The sequence below is a fragment of the Cololabis saira genome, chromosome 6 (genome assembly GCF_033807715.1).
Source record: "Cololabis saira isolate AMF1-May2022 chromosome 6, fColSai1.1, whole genome shotgun sequence".
In the NCBI taxonomy this organism is placed as follows: domain Eukaryota; kingdom Metazoa; phylum Chordata; class Actinopteri; order Beloniformes; family Belonidae; genus Cololabis; species Cololabis saira.
Window position 1 is genome coordinate 28,708,372 of NC_084592.1, and position 23,259 is coordinate 28,731,630.

Here is a 23,259-nt window from a genome sequence, read left to right on the forward strand (position 1 = left end):
ATCCTAGTTCTCATCCTAAACAGTAGGTGTCGCTACTGAGAAAAAGCGAGAAAAGCGTCAAGTAGAGTAAAGACATGGAATATAAGACATGTTATGTCAGTTTACATGCAAACACTTTGAACTCTGAAAGTTGGCAGTCAGTTGTTGCGGGTTGAAATGTAAAGGATAAGCATGTATTCCGTCATTTCACTTTTACTGCCTTTATCTCGATGCCTTCTGCAAAACATTGAGTTGCCTTTGTGTGTGAACTGTACTATATGAATAAACGTGCCTTGACTGTGAAAAGTGATGAATAAAACAAAAGACCATGTTAAAGATTTATGTTTCCTATACACCACTAGAGTGAAAAGCAGCCCTGTACTTATACTGCAATACTGAAGTCTCAGAATCCCAAACCGAGTACTGAGACACAAATGCAGGCACACGCCACAACTGCAAACCTCGTGAACTATTAACATAAGTACGCTGGTTAATGTCTCAACCCCCGAAAGACTTCTCTTACATTGGCAAATGTTAATGTTAAAGTCACTTCAAAGATATATGTGTAAAGGGAAAACGATTACGTAAATTTGAAGAGTCCCAAAGACAACATGGATGAGCTAGCGGAATGTGGGAAAAATGTTTTGAAGATGGAAAAAGCTTGCTTTACTGCATGAGCATGAAAGCTTCATTATTTATGGTTATGGCAGGATCACAGTGGGCTTTGCAACATCTCAGTCTGGACAATTCGCCATATAACTGATGGAGCAATTCAGTAAGAATGATCTTGGACATATATATGGTAAATTAGTAGCAAATCTAACATACATAAAAAAAACGGTTAAATATAAGCAGACAACAGCTATTTTCCAAATGGTATACGAAGCACATTCAAACACAGTGCACTACACATGCATTCTTCTTATTAGTGTCATGTTACCCTTGAGATTTGACTTTTTGTTAAGAGATTAAAGTAGAGCTGTCTTTGACACCATCGACGGATGTTTTAGATAAAAAACCTAACAAAAGCACGTCCCACTACTTCCGGTAGGTCAACGGGATGGTGACCATTGAGTGTGTGAAGCGTCCAGCGTTCCACACTCAATTTTCCAACTGCTTTGATCGCACAATCTCGGCACTGGCATTGTACTACGTGATTAAATGCAAGTGCGTGATTTTGAAGATAGGCTTTATGTTTCAGCTTGATCATGTCAAAATCCTGACTTTAACACAGTAGAAATGTTGTGCACAGACCTGAAAGAAGCTGATGATGTACAGAAACCGCCTCTATCCCAGAGCTGGGGTGAATTTGTACAAAGAAATGACTGGAACCTCTTCCAAGCTGTTGTGCAGGACTGATCAGTCATGACCAAAAACCATTTTCATTGTAGTTTTTGAACACTGGAGTCACAGGAAGCAGCATATTACCAACTATTTTTGCCACTAAAAGATGTCTAATGTAATATTGGAACATTTTCTGGAGTAAATACAAGACAAAGTGTTATGTATTTATCAGATTTGTTTAATCTCCTTTTGACCGCTTGTGTGAAAATCTGATGATCTTTTGTCTTATATTTATACACTTTGTTAACTTCCAAGAGCCACTGTGTTTAAATCCAGTAAAACATTTAAACATTAGCAGTTAAAAGACATTTCAAAATACATTCAGCTTTACATTGAACACAGACGTCAGGTGTCTGAAATTGTGTGAGACAACTTAGGAGCTAAAACAGTTACAAAACGTGGTGCAGTCATCAAGGTGTGGTATTAGGTTAGATGCCAACTGCCGAATATTTTACAAGTGCCGTGTGCAAGCAAACTAATGATTTGATTTGTATGTAGACATACAGTAAAAATTGGTTTCCAGTGTGCTATTTATGTCAGAGTTTGATAGATGAAAACCAGACGCACAATACATTTTCTGGGTGTGAAATGACTTCTCTTCTACTTTTGTAGAAGAGAAGGTCTGAGGTTGCAGCTAAAAAAAAAACACAGACACAATTATAATGAGAAACCTCTTACCCAGTAGCTTTTCAGTCCACCATCCTTGGATGAGCTATTTGTATGTGTAAATATATTGCTGACAATTTTCAGACTTCTCCAAAAGGCCCATGCCTATACAGATACTATGAGAATGCAACATGAATCACATGATTTCATGGTTGTTTCATGCATTTGAATTTTACTGTTGGCTGCAGTCATTTCCTTTGCATTCTTGCATCACAAATTTTAAATCTGGAGTGACTGATATGTTCCTATTAGAGTGAACCTATAAGCCTTCACCCTTAAACATTTTAGACTGGAGTCAGAAAGACTAATCCATTCACACCCTATTTTTTAAATAAATTAGAATTATACAGGAGGTTGTTGTGCATCATGCAGAGCTTTTTCATAGTGCACAACGATGAGACAAACAGGCAAAAACAGACACATGGTAGAACACTGTCATCAATCATAAAATCCATGTAAAACAAGGTGGAGCAATATATCAAGTGCTTAAGCTGCTTGTTCAACTTTTCTGTTCAATAATACATTGTCACAACTAGTATAGTAGTGCATCATAGCCTGGTCAGCCATCCCAGTTCTTTTCCTCTTCAAAACAGTAGGACCGTTGGTGAATGACTGCCGTTGGTTTTGCAGTAAAAACTTGTTGATTCAAGGTGTTATACAGTAAGCAATTCTGCAACCATATCGGTTGTTTGGGAAAGTGGCTCTCGGACGCTCCTGTATGAGTGATTGCATGAGGCTGATTGTGATTAGTTTGGTGGTTCTGTTCTGGTGGAAATGGTCAGAATACGAGGGGTACCAGACCCCACTTCATCAGAGTGAATGGGTATGCCTGCCCAAGCTAAGGGGATTGGTAAATAAGTCGTCTCATGAAGGAGGGTAAACCTTGGTCTCAGTTTTTGAACAAATCTTTACCTTTACTTGGCAGTTACTATGAGTGTGTATAGTCTTAAGGAAAGAAAAGAAAAAAAAGATTGACATGTCAAAACGTGGTCTATAACAGTTGAAGTGATAAACTGTGACAGATGATGAAGTACTGGAGTGTCCAATTAAAGTAACACTTCCATGAAATTTCCCAAAACAGAAACAACAGAGATACAAGTGTCAGGAATTAAGTCATGGTGCTGATACACATGTTTACAGTGTTTACTAGAAATGACCAAAGTTAAAGCTACATATATATCAGGACGGTCCAACGGAAAAACAAATCAATTAGGTGCAATGCCATTTGCACAAAGGTTATGTGATGCACTGAGGAAAGGTGGGTAGAAATTAGAGTGTGCCCATTCCAGTGACTTCTGACGTCAGCCTAAAACAGTTCAGGAAATAGGGGGGGAAGAAGGGGTGTGGGTGAGGGTAAGGGGGGGTTGGAGGGTGGTAGACAGAAAATAAAACTGTGAAAGAGGAACTTTCGCTTGGAAGTGAAAGTTATTCTGCAGTGGCTGGCGTGAATCTGCTGGCACAGGTTTTTGTGCACAGATGCTGCGAGCCCTATTTTCCAACCAGTTCAGATAAAAACATTTCTACAGATACGGCAACATTAACCATGCAGCCCTAACGCCGTCAAAGAAAAGCCATGCAGCGGTCTCAAATGAGGTGTTTAAAACCATTGCATTCCCTGACAGTGGCATCACATCACTCTTCTTTTTAACAGCATTGCTAAATGGTAGTTGTGTGTTCTTTTTTCTGTCAATCTTTTTGTTCATTTAGTTACTAATTCATTTTACTCTTGGCAGACAAAGACACATAAATACTAAAAAGGCAATATATAGTATCTAATAATGATGAAAGAAACACATTTTCTTGGAATTAGGCATGCTTAACATATAATTAAAGAAGATGTTTGGCATTTTGGGAGAATATGTTTATCTGATTCCTTCCAGATAATCTGAGAACATCTGGACTAGAATTTTTTTTAACTTTTTTCTGTGCTGAAACGTCTTGTGGCTCTGGCGAACTTTTAAAAAGCCTAAAATCTTTATTCCAGATTAAAATGCAAACTATAACGAGTATAATATTACCAATAGTTTGGTAAGCAAAAAGTAACATACTTATGCTATTGCGTTCCTTTTGTCACGTCTTTCTACCATTACTGAAAGAAAACTCCTACGAGGAGTTATCCAAGGCAGAAAAGACAAGGTCTGCAAATAAAATAGTGAGTGAATAACCAAAACTGTTAATATTCCAAGGACAATGAAATGATGTGGAGAGAACGACCTGTCTATTCTGATTAAATCAGCTTCAACAGCTTCTACATCGGTATACTTCTGCTATGCAGGGGAGATCCTTTCATCACATGTAGTTACCAAACTAATCTTGCTCACGTTATCTTAGTCATGATACCTGCTATACGTTTTTTGACACCATGTCTTCGCTTGAGGTTGCTCTTCACTCTGTAACTCTATGGCTGAAACTATATTGGACCTTTGCATCAGTGGAAAAACTTGACCGGACAGTTTGGCGTGTACTGTCTTTGTTGGTGTCTCTTTCCTGTCCTTTCACCCTCCAGTATGTGGTTTCCTTCTCTAAAACTGTTTTTTTTCTGTGAATAGGAGGTTGTTGCTCTCCATCATTTCCTTGTGCGCGCTCAGAATTGAGGACTTGAATTTAATTAGAATGAATTGGATTATAAATCCAATGCAACGAATTGGAATTGATTGAAATATAAGTAGGACAGCTTAGTAGCTTGGTGGTTAGCACTGCAGCTTCACAGCTAGAAGGTTACTGGTTCTACAGTGGTCGGCTTTGCATGTCCTTACAAGCTTATTCCGGGTACTTTGGTTTATTCCTGCAGTCCATAAACATGCGTGTTAAGGTGATTGGTGATTCTGAATTGACCATATCAGCGACTGTGGGCCTTTGTGGATCTTTCTGCACATGTGGCCCTGTGATGCACCAGTGACCCGTCCAGTGTGTAACCCATGTTTCACCAGAAGAGAGCTGTGATAGACTCTAGCACAGTGTTTCCCAACCCTGGTCCTCGAGCCCCCCCTGTCCTGCATGTGTTAGATTTTTCCCTACTTCAACACACCTGATTCCAATGAAAATCGTTATCAAAACGTCATCAGGGGCTACACAGGTCTTGACACAGCCATGTCTATCAGGGTTGTGTTTAAGCAGGGACACGTCTAAAGGGACACGTCTAAAATGTGCAGGACACGGCCCTCGAGGACCAGGAATTGCCTACCCCTGCTCTAGGATGACAAAAGTATGAATGAAGGGGAAAGATAAGTAACAGTTATGTCAGAGTTTTTCTTTACTGTGTACCTGGTTATTTAGCAGGTTAGTTCTGAAGTTGATGGGGTTTCTGCAGTTAGTAACAATCATAAATAAACTTTTTTGCTTAGTGGCATTTTTTCTTTCAGGGCTTTTCCAGGACAGAAACATGAAAACAATATCCCATTGTCTATTTTATTTCCATTTCTGTTGCACGATCACTATGGAAGTCAAAGCAGAAGTACTTTGTGAAACAAAATCAACTGAACTCAACAACAATTGCACATCAGTTATGAATGCATAGTCCAAGTGCATCTTTCCAAAATCAGTTTCCTCTTTCTCTGCAGATAATGAATGGAATAGGAATGTATTATATTTGGACTGAACAGTCCAGGTTTGTTTTCCATGTGAAAGTACTTTGAGATGACTTTTCATGTGAAGTGGAGATAATAAAAAAAGTAAAGTAAACTGAAATCTGGAAGGAGGCAGTGTGTGGCTCATACAACTGCCAAGTTTTAATGACACATTACTGAATTCTCCCAGAACAATCTCATTTGAAAGTGTTTAACGGGCATTGCTCTCTTTTAAATTAGCACGAATACTGGGAAATGGAGGAACCATGGCTCATAATTATTATCGATTCATCCAACCTGCTTCCTTACATTCAGGGTCATGGCAGGTCGAGCTTATCCCAACTGTTGCCAGGTGACAGGCGGGATAGACCCTGGACAGGTCAATTTACAACGTTGAAATGTTGTTAATATGTTGAGGGTTGCTACTCAATCACTATAAAAATCTATTGTGACTATGACTGTCTGTTTTTTTCCTTACCAGTGCCTGTCCTTGGAGCTTCCGTTTCCTTTTGGAATACATTGTTTTCCCAAATGTATGCTTAACTAGCTGTCTTTGTGTTGATTTTTTTTCTTTTCTAGTGAAATAGCATATTTCCCAAAATGTCAAACTCTTAATTTCTATACCAGCTATATCATTTTTAAGAAAGGCCAGTGTTGCTGGTTTCTCACAGGCTAATCAGTAAGTGATATGCAAGTGAGTATAGGGGAAGTCCCACAGGATAATACAGAGGTTTTGATGTTAAAACCAGATTTGGGGTGACTTCAGGATGTAGTCATGGATGAGGGGTCATTCCACATGGCAGCCACGTCCCTGAACCTGCCATTGGAATTATGGGAAAGCAGCAGCCATTAGTTTCTTGGTGAATTGGTGTCAGAAATTGCCTCAAAAACAAAGTCCTGTCTTGATAACATTCGACTGTAAGATGGAGGAAGCCTGTGGACCTCAGTGAAGCTGTGGATTTGACTTTTATTTTCACCATTGATTATCAATAAGGAGAAGTTTTCCCGATCAGAGAGGGGGTAATGGGTAAAGGAATACAATGTTAATACTAAAAAACAGTTCCCAGGTATTTTATAAGTATTTACTGTATCTTACCATCCTTCACTTATTTATTTTGGAGTCAAACTCTGCATGATTTATTTTTCTTGATTTCCAATTAACTAATGCAGGTGATAGAACTTCTGACAGCTAATGTGCACTTTTTGCAGCTCGCTTATTATCTATGTCATAAATGTTTGAACCAAAATAGTGGTATATTTCTCTGCTTTCCAGAAAGTACAATCTCAGGGCAGTTATTTCTTATATTCACGTGTGCATGACCATGAAGATATTGTTTTACTTTTAAGAGTGTGCAGGCTCCCAGCAATTATAGATATGAAATGTTACCTGGCATTGATGAGGTACTGGGCCAGGCTGATGTTAGCAGGGGTCCCCGTGATGGTGATCTGGCGCTCTGACGAACCCTCCATGGCATTCGCAATTTTGATCTGTGCCCCAGACATCTGTCGAATCTCATTTATTTTCGTTCCCTGGCGTCCGATAATACAGCCTATTAGCTGCAGAAAAAATAACAATATTAAAACATTGCTGGACTATCTTAAAATGTTTACTCCGAACACCAGGTTCAATTTGTTATAAACTACTCTTTGTTTTAATTAAATTTAGTAATTTATGTTAGATAAATGCTTAAATGGTTTGGAGATCAGGCAATGGGATATGTTCTGCAAAGACATTTCTGAGAACTTTAATATGCAGGGACATGATTGTTAATTTCAGTTCCTGTATATAGAATGAGTGTGACCAGACTAGGATATGCTACCGTCCTGTATTCCTTGTATTCTCTTATCAATGAATTAACAAATGAACTTTAAACAAAAAATTCCATCCTTACAATTTCAATTCAGAGGTAAAAAATCTTAGCTGCATTTCCATTAAACGGATTCTTGGATAACAGACTGGAAATGTATCAGAGCCCATTTCCTCCTCAGATCTGTCAGCTTTTGTGTCTATTTTCAGAGGAAGTCCCGACAGGATCTACTGACTTAGCAAACTACCATTCCATACCGTAGTGCATCAAATTGGCTCTTTGCCAACTGACTGAAACTTCATTTTATGCCCACGACTCATCCAGTCAGCGTCAGCATCCATTCTAACAAACTGTAGGGATGTTTTGACCCCATAAGGGATATGATTATTCCTGACCCTTGCTAATGGAACCGGATTTTTTGTGTGCATTCAGATCTGGAGTCATCATTTAAACATTTTTTTTTTCATACAAAAAAATCAACAAGTAAAGATACATTGTTTTTGAAATAGCTACATTTCTCTCTTGCATTACTCACGTCATTTGGAATGGTGAGTTCATGAGTGCTGGCTGGAGGACTGGCATCCAAACCTGAACAACAATATAAGAGAAGATTTAAATTTAAGAAGTAACTCCAAAAAGTAAAAAAAAAATACGAGTCAATATTTCAATTTAGAATACGTACTTAATCCCTTGTGGTGCTTGGATACAAGTTAGATGATAAAAGTGATACTCCTTATATAATAAATATAAAGATAGCATACAGATTGCCAAGCTCAAAACAAAGACTGGAGACTGGAAAAGGTGGAAACTGTAAGCCTGGCTGTGAATGTTACACAATTCACCTTTCAGAAACAAGAGAGGGCTACGCTGTTCTGTGTATTTTGACATAATAATCCACTTGTAAATAGAGCAGTTTATTTATTTTAAACTACTTTTGCAATGGATGATTCTGGTAGCATTTCCACTGTCAATGCTTGACTCCTTCGGGGCAGGGCCACAGAGATTTCAGCCCAACAATTGTTGAGGTTTTTATTGTGAAAGATGGAATTTAAGACAGGGAGACCATGTCCTTAAGACTAAGTTTCAACTCCTCCCCAACTCGCTATTTCTTGTGGCTGCATTGCAGTTTGAAAAACTCCAAATAATAGATGGTTGCGGGCTTGTCATGGGCATGTTCCGAGTAAATGCCAGGCTTGTAAGTCAAGCCGATTTTCCCATTTTTGGATTGGCTGTGATTTGACAAACATGACGATTGTTAAAAAAAGATCACCCTTCAGAGACCTATGGATAATGCAGAAGCTCTGTCCAGTTCTTTTTAAACAATTTAACTGTTTGTTGCACATCAATCAATTGCCTTGACTGATGTGATAACTCACTTCTAATGTGCATTGAAAATAGACCTACCTGGCACCCCAACTTTTACTGTAGTCAACCTCCAAAATGTCTACTACAATACTTCAGTATTCCATCACCTTTTGGTGTTTTAAATGTTAAAGTTGTAAAACTAGTGGTAGGTTGTTTTATTTTCGGCCAAGCTAGTGTAGTTCCTCGCTATCGGGAACATACGTTGTTGGTTTGATGTTGAAGCTCAAACTAATTTTTAGAATAATGGGGGAGTATAGTGAGCCTTGACTGTTCTGAGGTCCAACATTACATTATATATAAGACTTCTGTAAGACTTCTGCACAGTACTTTACATGAACATGAAAGCTTTTAATGGTGGGAAAAAGCTGTGTGTGATTTGTGTTCATTAACTTAAAGGGGACCTATTATGGCATCAATACCTATTTTAAACAGGCCTTGAATGTCTTAAAAACAAGCTTTTGACTGTTTTTGCTAAATACATTAGAAATTCAGCCTCTAAACCATGTCTTTATCATCCCATTCTCTAACCTCATTATCTATGAGGGATTCTGAGTGGGCGGGGAGGCTATGATAATGTGGCACTGTGCTGATTGGCTGCCTGAATGACGCGATACACCGCTACAAAAAAATGGCGGGAGTTCCGGCAGGCGGAGTTACACTGTGTCCTAACTGCATGCGATCCGAGCGAGCGTCAGCGACAAAATCAATTCCATTGTGTAGCACGTCTCGCTGCTACGGGTGTCACAGACAGGACAGCGGATACAGGGATCGGTGCAGAAACGTTTTTATTTGCCACGTTTTAATTCTCTTTTCAGAGGCAACACGTGCACCAGCACTTCCAGCAGGGCTTTGCTCGCGCTCTGCTCTGCTCGGTCCTCCTCCGTCTCCAGGGCCCGCACACCTACTGAAATACACAGAGTGATTAGACACACCTGTGTACCATCAGCTGTTCCAGCCGCGTCACCTGTGCGCCATTCCCCCGCACTCCCTCTCTCCCCTGCAGACCGTGCCCCAATCCTGCACCCTGCCACATACCCCCATCGCCCGACTCAGGCCGGGGACCGTCCGGGGACCGTCCGGGGACCGTCCGGCCTAGGAAGTCAGGGACCGCCATCTGAGCCCCCGGCGTGAACCACTCTGAAATTAAAGGGCTGTAAAGCCAGATACCAACGTGTGATCCACCCATTGGTATCTTTCATGCGATGGAGCCACTGGAGGGGAGCATGATCCGACCAGAGGGTGAATGGGCGTCCCAGCAGGTAGTAGCGCAGGGACCCGACCGCCCACCGAATGGCGAGGCTGATGTATAGCACGGGGCGGTCCATCCCCTCCGCCTGCTGGGACAAAACGGCCCCCAGCCCTCTGTTCGAGGCATCAGTCTGCAGAACAAAAGGGAGAGAAAAGTCAGGAGTATAAAGGAGCGGCTCCCCACGGAGGACCTGTTTCACCCTCTCAAACACCTGCTGGCACTGCTCCGTCCACTGGACCGGATCTGATGCACCCTTTCGGGTCAGGTCAGTCAGGGGGCAGGACAGGTCGGCAAAATCCGGAATGAACCGCCGGTAATACCCCGCCAGCCCCAAGAACTGCCTAACCTCCTTTTTGGTCTTGGGCAGGCCGCAATTGCAGCCGTCTTATCTACCTGGGGACGCACCTGCCCGCCTCCCAAGTGGTACCCCAGATACCGTACCTCCCTCCGTCCAACCACACACTTCTTCAGGTTGGCCGTGAGCCCCGCCTGTCTCAGTGAACTGAGCACTGCACCCACCTGCCGCACATGCTCCGCCCAGCTGTAGATGATGACATCATCTAGGTAGGCGGCAGCATATGCAGCATGCGGGCGCAGCACTCTGTCCATGAGACGCTGAAACGTGGCAGGGGCCCCGAACAAGCCGAACGGAAGTGTGCGAAATTGGTACAAACCGTACGGAGTGGAGAAAGCCGTAATCTCCTTAGACTCTGGAGACATGGGTATCTGCCAGTAGCTCTTGGTCAAATCCAGAGTCGTGAAAAAGCGAGCCATGCCCAGCCGATCCAGGAGTTCGTCGACCCGAGGCATCGGGTATGCGTCAAAACGTGACACCTCATTCACCTTGCGATAGTGCACACAGAAGCGTATAGACCCGTCTTTCTTGCGCACAAGAACAATGGGACTAGACCAGCCGCTGTGGGACTCTTCTATTAGCCCCTTTGCTAGCATGGCGTCCAATTCTGCCTTCACCACCTTGCGTTTGTGTTCAGGCAGACGATAGGGACGTGAGCGCACCGTCACCCCTGGGCGTGTCACCATCTTGTGCTCTATGAGGTTTGTGCGTCCTGGTAAGGGAGAAAACACATCAGCAAAGCGCTGTTGCAACGTGGTCAGGTCTGCCCTCTGGGACGCGGAGAGCTGGTCCCCACAAGCGAGCGATGCTGGATTCGCCGATTTTGGCACCTCAGGCCCCAACTCATCTCTCTCTCTTACCTGCGTAACCAGAGCGACCGGCACCGCCTCCCTCCATGCTTCCATGCTCCTGTCCGGATGCACCACCTCATAGTCCACGTCCCCCACTCGCCTTGTGACCACGAAGGGCCCTTGCCACTTGGCGAGTAATTTGGAGCTAGAAGTGGGCAGCAATAAAGGACTTTATCTCCCGGAGTGAAATTTCTCAGCCTGGCTCCTCTGTTGTACAGCCGTTGTTGCCGCTCCTGGGCTGAGAGCAAATTCTCCCGTGATAGCTTCCCCAGTGTATGGAGTTTGGCTCTCAGCTCCAAGACGTGCTAAACCTCATTTTTACTGGGGCTTGGACCATCCTCCCAGTTAACCAGGTCCAAAACCCCACGCGGTGTTCTGCCAAACAGCAGCTCAAAGGGGGAAAACCCTGTCGAGGCCTGGGGAACCTCACGCACTGCAAACAGCAGAGGATCAAGCCACTTATCCCAATTCCGAGCGTCCTCGTGAATGAACTTACGGATCATGGCCTTAAGCGTCCGGTTAAAACGCTCACATAAACAATCCGTCTGGGGATGATAAACAGAGGTCCTAACCGACGTAATGCCCAGCAATCCGTAAAGTTCCCTCAGTGTTCGTGACATAAACTGGGTGCCCTGGTCCGTCAGAATCTCTTTCGGGATCCCGACGCGGGAGATGACATGAAGCAGCGCCCGCGCCACACTCGTTGCCGAGATGGTGTGCAGCGGCACTGCCTCTGGATAACGTGTTGCATAATCCGTCAGGACTAGTACAAAGCGATATCCCCGTGCGCTCCGCTGAAATGGACCGATGAGGTCCATGGCCACCCGCTCAAATGGAACCTCCATTAATGGCAACGGCTGCAAAGGTGCTTTTGGCACAGCCGGGGAATTAACTAGCTGGCATTCGGGACAGGATGCGCACCAGCGGCGCACCTCCCCCCAAATGCCCGGCCAATAAAATCGGTCCATTATGCAGGCCAGTGTTTTGTCGCACCCCATGTGACCAGCCATCGGGTTGTAATGAGCCGCTGGAAAACCATTTCCCGGCGGTTCTTTGGTACCAACAACTGGGTAATAATCCGGCCAGATTTAGTGTCACGGCTCACTCGATACAACCTGTCCCTATTCAATGCAAAATGCGGATATGTGAGCGCTGCATCAGGGCGCACCTTGTGACCATCAATTTGTATCACTTGGTCGAAGGCTGAGCGTAGAGTATCGTCACGAGACTGCTCGAGTGGAAAATCTCCCATAAAGTGCAGCGGGTCCTGCCGAGCCTCCGCCGGAGCCTCCGCCGGAGCCTCCGCCGGATCCTCCGCGGGTCCCGCTCCCTCTCCGTCTGCAGCGTCGGACAACCTCGCGTCCCCCCCGCGAAAGGAGCGGGCGGGCGACCCCCCCGGCCTGCCTGCTGCTGCGCCGCCAGCGCATCCAGGGTGGCGGTCTGCCGCTCGGCCTGGCTCCGGAGCAGGGTTGACATTTCCGTCAACATCTGGGCGAGGGACGCCACTGTCCGCTCCATTTCCCCTCCGCGTTCTGCTGTCATGGTGTCCCACGTTGGGCGCCACTGTAGCACGTCTCGCTGCTACGGGGGTCACAGACAGGACAGCGGATACAGGGATCGGTGCAGAAACGTTTTTATTGCCACGTTTTAATTCTCTTTTTAGAGGCAACACGTGCACCAGCACTTCCAGCAGGGCTTCGCTCGCGCTCTGCTCTGCCCTCCTCCGTCTCCAGGGCCCGCACACCTACTGAAATGAGTGATTAGACACACCTGTGTACCATCAGCTGTTCCAGCAGCCGCATCATCTGTGCGCCACTCCCCCGCACTCCCTCTCTCCCCTGCAGGCCCTGCCCCAATCCTGCACCCTGCCACACATTGCTTTATTAGGGCCCGGGCACTTACAGTGCGAAGGCCCTATTGTATCTGTAGGAATTCATTCATTCATTCATTCTTTCTTTCTTTCTTTCTTTCTTTCTTTCTTTCTTTCTTTCTTTCTTTCTTTCTTTCTTTCTTTCTTTCTTTCTTTCTTTCTTTCTTTCTTTCTTTCTTTCTTTCTTTCTTTCTTTCTTTCTTTCTTTCTTTCTTTCTTTCTTTCTTTCTTTCGACGAAAGGAGGGCCTTTTTGCCCCCCTAAACGTGCCCCAAAAGTCACCATATTTTGCACGCAAGCCAGGCCTGGCGAAAAATTTGATATTTAATGATTTGCATTAATGGGCGTGGCAAAATGGCTCAACAGCGCCCCCTAGAAAATTTTGTGCCTCAAGCCCCACAATACGGTTTGACGAACATGCACGAAAATCGGTACACACCTGTATCATGTCGCAACGTAAAGAAAAGTCTCTTGGCGCCATGGCCGAAACCAAACAGGAAGTTGGCGATTTTCAATTAATCATGTAATTTTGGCGAAATTTATGCCATTTCTTCAGCCGCTTCAGAGCCCGAACCGTAACGTGCACCCAGGTGGGTTATACATCAAAATGTGTGTCTAGATTCTGCGACGACGCGCATTACTTTTCTCAGTCAAAAGCATTACCCGTGGAGACGCTAGACGCCAAAAAGCACGGCCACCCTTCATCTGATTGGTCCAGATAGAAAAAACTTTGTGCCTCAAGCCCCACAATACGGTTTGACGTACATCCACGAAAATCGGTACACACCTGTATCATGTCGCAACTTAAAGAAAAGTCCCTTGGCGCCATGGCTGAAACCGAACAGGAAGTCAGCCATTTTGAACATTTTTAATTAATCGTCGTCATTTTGGCGAAATTCATGCCATTTCTTCAGCCGATTCAGAGCCCGAACTGTAACGTGCACCCAGTTGTGTTATACATCAAAATATGCGTCTCCATCCTGCGACGACGCGCATTACTGTTCTCTTTCAAAAGCGTTACCGTGGTGACGCTAGATGCCAAAAAGCGCGCCCCCCCTTCATCTGATTGGTCCATATTTGATAGTTCCCCAAAAGTCACCAAATTTTGCATGCAAGCCAGGTCTGGTGATAAATTTGATATTTCATGGTTTGCATTAATGGGCGTTGCAAGATGGCTCAACAGCGCCCCCTAGAATACTTTTCTCTGCCATAACTTTTGAATGGTTTGACATAAAGACTCGTGGGTGGTGTCATCGGACTCGGTATTGAGTACTTGACCTTCATTGGCCTGAATTAGCCCCACCCTTCTTCTGATTGGTCAATATTTGATAGTCCTTATTTTCTGGCATAACTTTTGAATGGTTTGACATAGAGAGTCGTAGGTGGTGTCATCTGACTCGGTTTTGAGTACTTGGACTTCATTGGCATGAATTAGCCCCACCCCTTCTTCTGATTGGTCGATATGTGATAGTCCCTATTTTCTGGCATAACTTTTGAATGGTTTGACATAGAGAGTCGTGGGTGGTGTCATCTCACTCGGTATTGAGTACTTGACCTTCATTGGCATGAATTAGCCCCGCCCCTTCTTCTGATTGGTCGATATTTCATAGTTCCTATTTTCTGCCATAACTTTTGAATGGTTTGACATAGAAAGTCGTGGGTGGTGTCATTTCTGATATGCTTATGGGGGGCGGTGGCCATGAGTGCAAGGGCCCACTAATCGCTGCTTACAGCTTTAATTTTCTATTGGACTGTCCTAACTGGCCGTGAGCGACGCACCGCTGCGCACCCCGACGCGCGTGCCGTTTTGAGCTAAACATTTGTCGGACGCTCTGCTTTCTATTTTCTTCCTGTCGCTCCCGTTGAAAGCCGGTTGAAAGCGCTGTAGGAAACGGTCATGGATGAGGAACGGCTGATCCAGTTAGTTGAAATGAGAAGTTATCCCTATGATACCTCCTCATTTCACTACAAAAACCTCAATAAAGTGGCAGCTGGCTGGAGGGAGATTGCCAGGGAGCTGGAAGTTTCTGACCATTATTTTTGTGTGTTTTGTCAGGATGCTGAGCAGACGTTAGCGGCTCTCTCTGACTACAGTTGAGGTCATAGGCGCAGGCCACACCTACTGTTTTGTAACTACTCAGGAGAAGCAGAAAGAGGCGGTGCTTAACTTTGGCAGAACAAGCACGGATTACATTAGCGAATGATCAGTCGGCTTAGGTGAGCGTCTGCGTGAGTTTCTGGTTTGGTTTTGGGCACTTGGATTGCCTTTGTTAGTCTGAATCTCTGACTACAGTTGAGGTTGTAGGCCTCAACTGTTTTGTAACTGCTTTGGGGAAGCAGAAAGAGGCGGTTTCAGACAGATGAAATTAGCCTTGCAATGGCAGCTAAGTCGACTTTTGGTATTTCACCACACTCGGGGCGGTGAAGCGTCAGTGAGTCGCCAGCATGGTTACTGCCCACCTCGGGTTAAGACCACATAGGGTAAAGACCTGCGAGTCTACTTGTGCAAGTCCAACGAGCAGAGTTGCAACCAAAGTAGTGCAAAATGTGTCTCAAAACCATCCCACTCAGATATGGGTACAGACCAAGACGCGCCTCCCGTAGGCAGCGCAATCCGCAAAACCCGTGTTGTCCAGTGGTATACCCGTCTGCCACATCCTCTGTTACCTATAGTCTCTGGAACTGTCAGTCTGGAGTTAACAAAACAGAGTTAATCAGTTCCTTGTTATGTCTCTGAGACATTCAGGTCCTTAAGTTGCGACATGATACAGGTGTGTACCGATTTTCGTGCATGTACGTCAAACCGTATTGTGGGGCTTGAGGCACAAAGTTTTGCAGGGGGTGCTGTTGAGCCATTAATGCAAACATTTTTCGCCAGGCCTGGCTTGCGTGCAAAATTTGGTGACTTTTGGGGCACGTTTAGGGGGGCAAAAAGGCCCTCATTTCATCGGAAGAAGGAAAATTAAAAAAAAAAAGAGGAAAAAAATTCCTACAGATACAATAGGGCCTTCGCACTGTAAGTGCTCGGGCCCTAATCATAATAATAATAATAATCATAGCACTGGCATGGCAGCACCTGTGTCCAACTGGACTCAGTAGTCTGAGCAGCACTTATCCAAGCCTATGTTATTTCTTGCTTGTGTTGTTCTTCCAGATGTAAATCGCTTTGGATAAAAGGCTCTTAGTAGTAGTAGTAATACAAGGCCTCGAATCACGGTGGTCTACGCTTTTGGTCCTGCTTTTGTTCGATACACATTCTCACTTGCAGAGTTGCTAGAGTTGCAATATTTGGGCGTTCTTGGTCCGATTATTTTTGGTCCACAACCAAGTGCGAGAGTAAAGCCTGTAGGTTTGAAAATACCCTAAAAAATACAGTTTTTACATAGTGATTCTTGGATAATGCCACAGATGTACATGGTTTTACTGTCTTTAACAGCCATTTCAAGAACTGTTGCTAAGAGTGTCCAGCTGTTGTGGGTTTTTTTGGTAATACCAAGGACTCCTGACAAAACAGCATCCAGAGCTGCCTAGTTTTTATTTTCATTATCTCAGATGTACAAGTTATTCCTAATAAGGGCACAAATTCATCCTCACACCATCAGGGATGGAGCTGTGTCATGAAAATAAGTTAGATGGGCTCTCTTCTTTATAGACTGAAACATACAATTTCAAAGATTTTGAATGAAATTTTTTTTAAATCAATCCACAGGACAATTATCTACATACATTATTGAGATGTCAAGCAGCATTTATGGCTTGAGGTTTCCATAGGATTGTTTTATTCATAGGAGAGTTTTAGCTTGTATATTTCAGTGCAGCCAAAAAATCGTTTCACTATCAAATGTTTTCAGAAATGCTCACGCAGTCATTTTCACAGAATTGCTAATGTACAACTTGAGTACACAGATCATAGCAGCTAAATATAGACTTTTTGGCATTTGCCCATAGAGTTAAGGCATTTCATGGATTGATAAATGTTTCTGTGATATTATGTGGACAGACCATATAAAGAGAATTGGACAAAGTCTTTTGTGCTATCACCGATAGGTTTCTGAAGCATGGCTTTGAAACGCAACTGCGTAGAACTCTAGTTGCCACAATATTGGGAAAAACAGTCTGATCAAACCCCGACTGATCCAAAAAAGGTCAGAAGGTTTAAACATTCAAGTCTGGCAGTTGATGACACGATTCTTTTAATTGGTTCCGTAGCTTAGCTTAGCTCATGTTAACCTATGAAGCTAATAACATTGCATCAGTTCTGATCCAAGTCCATACAACCATCTTCATTTCAGATGTTGCAACCAAGAAGACATCTGATCCACCTGGAGATGTCTGATCCCAGGGAGAGACGGCTGCTTCCGGTCAGAGCTCCAGCTGAGCCACATTTGCCCCTGGATCCTTCTAGGTCAAACCAGAGCCTGTCACTGTGATTTGTGGTCACAACAAACCATGTTATTTTTAAAACAAGGATCATTATGATCTGTTACTGTAGGTCTTGACTCACAGCTCAGAAGTTAGTTCACCAAAAGTACTAAATAGGTAAAGTGATAAAGTTAGCCATTTAAGTAGGTGACACAAGCTTAACTATGCAAACACTGGTGGTTATATATAATTTTACCTGATGGAATGTGTCAAAACTTTAATAGATGTGAAATACAGCTACTGAGCCCAAAATATTTTGTACCAGCCTGTATGCATGTTTATTTCTGGTGTTAAGTTTCTTTTTTCAGCATGGAGTCAATGGAAATTGACTCATATTTGGTGTCAGCCCCTAGATTTCATTTAAGGGAACCACACTTCTCCATATGTTATGGTTGGCTTCTTTTTTGAAAACCAGAGATTGCACCTTGGTACTGCAAATCGTTGGTCATAAAACCATTTTGTGGTACCCCAACCCTAGTATGTTGTCTTTATGAAATTTTCACTTTATTGACATTTTAAACAGCATCTTCCTTGAGGTGTATACTGTGCCACTGTCCTTTAAAAATCTTTTAATGGAAAGTGAACATCTTGTTGCCAAGTGACAATGCAATTATGAACACATTATTGTAAGGTTAAGTATGTTTTTGTTTTGTTTTTTCCTTTAAACTGGCATAATATCAGATAGAGGCATGAGAAAAATAAATCCAAGGGAAAAGAAATGAAGGATAGAAACCACAGGGGGTCAAGACATGCTGTGCCAAATGAGATATGAGGTGCAATGTAGGGAAAGAGAAACAAAATTCTCTAGATGCAAAGAGACAGAAGAATCTATAGGGCCTTGTGGGTACGTACCAGGGAAAGCAGGGGTGGTCTGTCCAAGAGGGGTAAAGGGGGTTTGCTGCATAGCCAACTGGTGGAGCTTGGTCAACTGCTGAAGGGTTAGGAGGGAAAGGAAAACTAAGAGGTTACTGTTACACAGGTCACACCGAGAAATGAAGCCAACCAAAACTAGAGTGAAGAAACAGTGAGGAGAAGGAGGTCATGACACAGGACGGTGGAGGACAAAATGTAAGAGAAAGAGAAATACAGAGAGAGTGTGATTGTCTGTTGGGAAGATACTGTATAAAGTGCTAGATAATATCAGCCTTTTTTTTCTCTTTTGTAATTTTCAGTATTTAATGATTCAAATTTGTCTTTGTTTCCACATGCTTTCCAGCTGTCGCTCCTGGCTCACACCCAGAGGACCTTTTACGTTTTCAGTGCCTGTCAAAAGCAGCTGCCCTCCTAAACATGGACGCAGGTTCTCCATCCCCTGTCATGTATTGTTTCCATTAGGAGTGAGGGATGCTTTATAGGCATCTTCTCCTCTTAACAGAATCTTTAATGAGGGTGGAAGTGGGTGTCAGACCTATACTTGAGTTATTGTACCATCAACCACCACTTCCATTGGCATCAATCACCGGCTAACTTTGAATTAGTGGATCTGACACAAGGTAGCTCTCGATATGCGTTTACGACAAAGACAGATGGTGGCAGATTATTAATGGAGACGATATGGTTTGCTGGAATTAAAGCGGTGTCTAGATCCAAACTGCCCTCACCATCTTTGCCTTTATGATTAGCACCAAAACTCCAGGTTTTGTCATTGATCATATTCTTCTAGTTCAAGTGATCAAGTAAAACCTAAAACAACAGACAGGCAGCAGATTTGGAAGTGCACGTACTATTCAGACTTCCTTCTGAATAGCTTAAAAGAGCTGGTGGGTCTATGTACAAACCGGATTCGGTTGAAGTTGGGAAATTGTGTAAAATGTTATCAAAAACAAAATACAATTATTTGACAATCCTTTTCAACCGATATTCAATTGAATACACTACAAAGACAACATATTAAATGCCTCATAAACTTTATTTTATTTTTCAAATAATAATTAACTTAGAATTTCATGGCTGCAACACGTGCAGTAGAAGTTGGGAAAGGGCATGTTTACCACTTCGTTACATCACCTTTCCTTTTAATAACACTCAATAAACGTTTTGGAAGAGAGGAGACTAAGGCCCCGTTTACACGGAGCAAAAATGGTGGTGTTGTCATGCGTTTTGGCCGTACGAAAACGAAAAAGTCACCAAAAACTATAATTTCTGAAAACTCCGGCCAAAGTGGAGATTTTCAAAAACTCAGTTTTCACGTTTGCTTGTAAACGGAGGGAAACTGAGATTTAGGCTTCAGAACTTCACATTATGCAACAGAAACGTCACCAGTGTCATTTGTGCGACCTGTGTTTACAATTTGTTTGGCCACCGTCAATATTTTCTTGTATTTTACCTATTTTATATTCTAAAGTCACACTTAAAAGTAACTCCACTTCTCTGTCACTCCAAACGAAAGACTCTCGTTCCGTCTTGGAAGTAACTGCTCAGTCAAGGCTGATTTATGGTTCCGCGTTACACCAACGCCTACGGCGTACGGTACGTGGCGACGCGCTCCGTACGTAGGCTACGCCGTCGATTAAACGCGGAACCATATTATTCAGGCTTCACACGTGTCATTTGTTGACGTTTTTTTCCAGGATTCCGATTGGCTAGCATGACTTTATGCTTCTCGTTACACTGCCCCCTGCAGGTTTGGATGCTCATAGCACCCTTAACAGCGTATTCATGCGGGTTCGTGTAAACAAGGATATTTTTCAAAACGTAGAGGGGGAAATATCAGTTTTTGTAAATACCCGGCTATGTGTAAACGTGGCCTAATTCTCTTAGCTCCTCATGTGGAATTCTTTCCCATTCTTGCTTAAAGGAGCTTGAGGCTCCTTTTAAGAAATGAGACTCTCTAGCGCCACCCTTCACCACGACGGCCGTCGGGGGTACTGCAGCCAACAGTGAAGCCGGCACGGGAGAACAGGGAGAACGTGCATGCAGCGGCATGTGACGTCACATCCGCAGCCCAGCGCGGGAAATTCGGGACCGAATTGCAGCACATTTTGCAGCACACAGCCTGTTCAAGGCAAAGGAGAGATACACTAGAGGGCTCATTCTTTTGGGTTTGGAACGCTTCATCTGACATTATTACTAGAAAACTTAAAATGTATACAGATTTTTTTTCATAAATCTTGCCACAATCCGGCCTCAAGCTCCTTTAATGAACCGTTTCAGTTGTTCAACAGTCCGGGGTCTTCTCTGTTGTATTTTACGCTTCATAATGCGCCACACATTTTCAATGGGAGACAGGTCTGGACTGCAAGCGGGCCAGGGGAGAACCTGGACTATTTTAATTCGAAGCCACGCTGTTGTAACACGTGCAGAATGTGGCTTGGCATTGTCTTGCTGAAATAAGCAGCGGCGTCCATGAAAAAGACGCCGCTTGGATGGCAGCATATGTTGCTCCAAAATCTGTATGTACTTTTCAGCATTTATGTTCCTTCACAGAAATGTAAGTCACCCATGTAATGCACCCCCATACCATCACAGATTCTTTTGAACTTTGCGTTGATAACAGTCCAGATGATTCCGCTTCCTCTTTGGTCCGGAGGACACGACGTCCAGTGTTTCCAAAAACTATTAGAAAAGTGGACTCATCAGACCACAGAACACTTTTCCATTGTGCATCAGTCCATTTTACATGAGCTCAGGCCCAGATAACCCGGCGGCGTTTCTGGATGTTGTTCATAAACGGCTTTTGCTTTGCATGGTAGAGTTTTAACCCGCACTTACTGATGTAGTGACGAACTGTATTAACTGACAGTGGTTTTCTGAAGTTTTCCTGAGCCCATTTGGTGATATCCTTTACACACTCATGTGGGTTTTTAAGCCAGTGCCGTCTGAGGGATCGAAGGTCACGGTCATTCAGTCTTGGTTTCCGGCCTTGGCGCTTACGTGCAGTGATTTCACCAGATTCTCTGAACCTTTTGATGATATTATGGACCGTAGATGTTGAAATCCCTAAATTCTTTGCAATTTTGTTTTGAGAAATGTTGTTCTTAAACTGTTCAACTATTTTCTCACGCAGTTGTGGACAAAGTGGTGACCCTCACCCCATCCTTGCTTGTGAATGACTGAGCATGTTTGGGGATGCTCCTTTTATACCCAATCATGGTACCCACCTGTTCCCAATTAGCCTGATCACATGTGGGATGTTCCAAATAGGTGTCTGATGAGCTTTTCTAGGCTTTCTCAGTATTTTTTGCACCTTTCCCAACTTCTACTGGACGTGTTGCAGCCATGAAATTCTAAGTTAATTATTATTTGGCAAAAAACAATTAAGTTTATCAGTTTGAACATTAAATATGTTGTCTTTGTAGTGTATTCAATTGAATATAGGTTGAGAAGGATTTTCAAATCGTTGTATTTTGTTTTTATTTACATTTTACACAATTTCCCAACTTCAACCGAATCCGGTTTGTAGTCAAATATCTGCTGTAAACACAACAAAATAACACTTAAAATCATTATTCAAAAATATACTAAGAACTTACATCTGGGTGTGGTATGGCGTACTGTCCCTGAATTGTGTAGGCCTAGAAAATGGGAAAGTATGAAAGGCAATAAATCTTAGCACAGAGGTAAAAGAAAAATAACAACTAAGCTTTTACAATGTCTGCTTTGCATACATTTTATTAATGTACTTAGATCCATTATAATATTCAAACTGCAATTTTATAATTAATTTTAGTTGTTGCAGGAATATTAAGAGAAATGTTAAGAGATATTACATTTTTTGAGGAGGTTTTTTTGTATACTGTAGCTGTTTTTAAACCTGTTTTTCAATCCACTGTGATCATCTTTTTGCTTCAAAATTGCCTCAGGATATGGATTATTCCGTCTAAAGAGTAATGTGTGTGTGTGTGTGTGTGTGTATATATATATATACATATATATATATATATATATATATATATATATATATATATATATATATACACATACATACATACAGGACTTTCTCAGAAAATTAGAATATTGTGATAAAGTCCTTTATTTTCTGTAATGCAAAAATGTCATACATTCTGGATTCATTACAAATCAACTGAAATATTGCAAGCCTTTTATTATTTTAATATTGCTGATCATGGCTTACAGCTTAAGAAAACTCAAATATCTTTTCTCCAAAAATTTGAATATTCTGGGAATCTTAAACTGTAAGCCACAATTTTCTGAGACAGTCATGTGTATATATATATATATATATATATATATATATATATATATATATATATATATATATATATATATATATATATATATATATATATATATATATATATTTATCAGTACAGACCAAAAGTCTTCTCATTCAAACAAATGGGGAAAAACCTTTGGTCTGTACTGTATATATACAGTAAATAAAGTGGATATTTTAAGCTTAATTATGCTGAAGGAAGCACTGTGTTTGTTGTCCTTTATTAAGGTGGTTATTTGGTTTGTTTACCTGATTTTTTTATTTTATTTTATGTTTTACTGTTTAATAGGAAACTAACCAAAAAGAAAAAAAAATATATAATTATATAATATATAATATAATTAATATAATTAAATATAATTAATGCTTCCATGCTGTTCCTCTTATTTAACCTCACTGATCACTGTTCCACATGAGGACATTGTCCATGACCACATTAGTAGTGGATCCTTGGCTCTCGTGTAGTTGGGAGCCAAATAAACATATTAGTAATGATCTGCATTTATTTTTCTACCAAAATGCCCCATTAGGCAGGACAAGTGTAGTGAGATTAGCATTAATCTACACTTTTATGGTATTTGTTTAAAGATAGAAAAGATTTTCAGACTT

General features: G+C 42.4%; 1 protein-coding gene across 9 annotated transcripts in view; it reads right to left on the bottom strand.

Moving 5' to 3' along the window:
- Positions 1–2,021: 2,021 nt before the first annotated feature.
- The window catches only part of LOC133446106 (poly(rC)-binding protein 3), a 121,237-nt gene continuing 99,999 nt past the window's right edge, over positions 2,022–23,259 (bottom strand). For 5 of the 9 annotated variants that reach the window (XM_061723895.1, XM_061723894.1, XM_061723893.1 and 2 more), the window contains 5 exons: positions 21,947–21,988; positions 18,327–18,405; positions 7,899–7,951; positions 6,943–7,112; positions 4,257–6,372 (listed from right to left, as the gene is read on the bottom strand). In XM_061723895.1, coding sequence (XP_061579879.1) covers positions 6,318–6,372; positions 6,943–7,112; positions 7,899–7,951; positions 18,327–18,405; positions 21,947–21,988 — 399 coding nt within the window. In that variant the 3' untranslated portion in view covers positions 4,257–6,317. Of the gene's footprint in view, positions 3,296–4,256; positions 6,373–6,942; positions 7,113–7,898; positions 7,952–18,326; positions 18,406–21,946; positions 21,989–23,259 lie in introns of those variants that run through there. The other 4 variants (XM_061723899.1, XM_061723898.1, XM_061723897.1 and 1 more) reach the window with 4 other exon arrangements.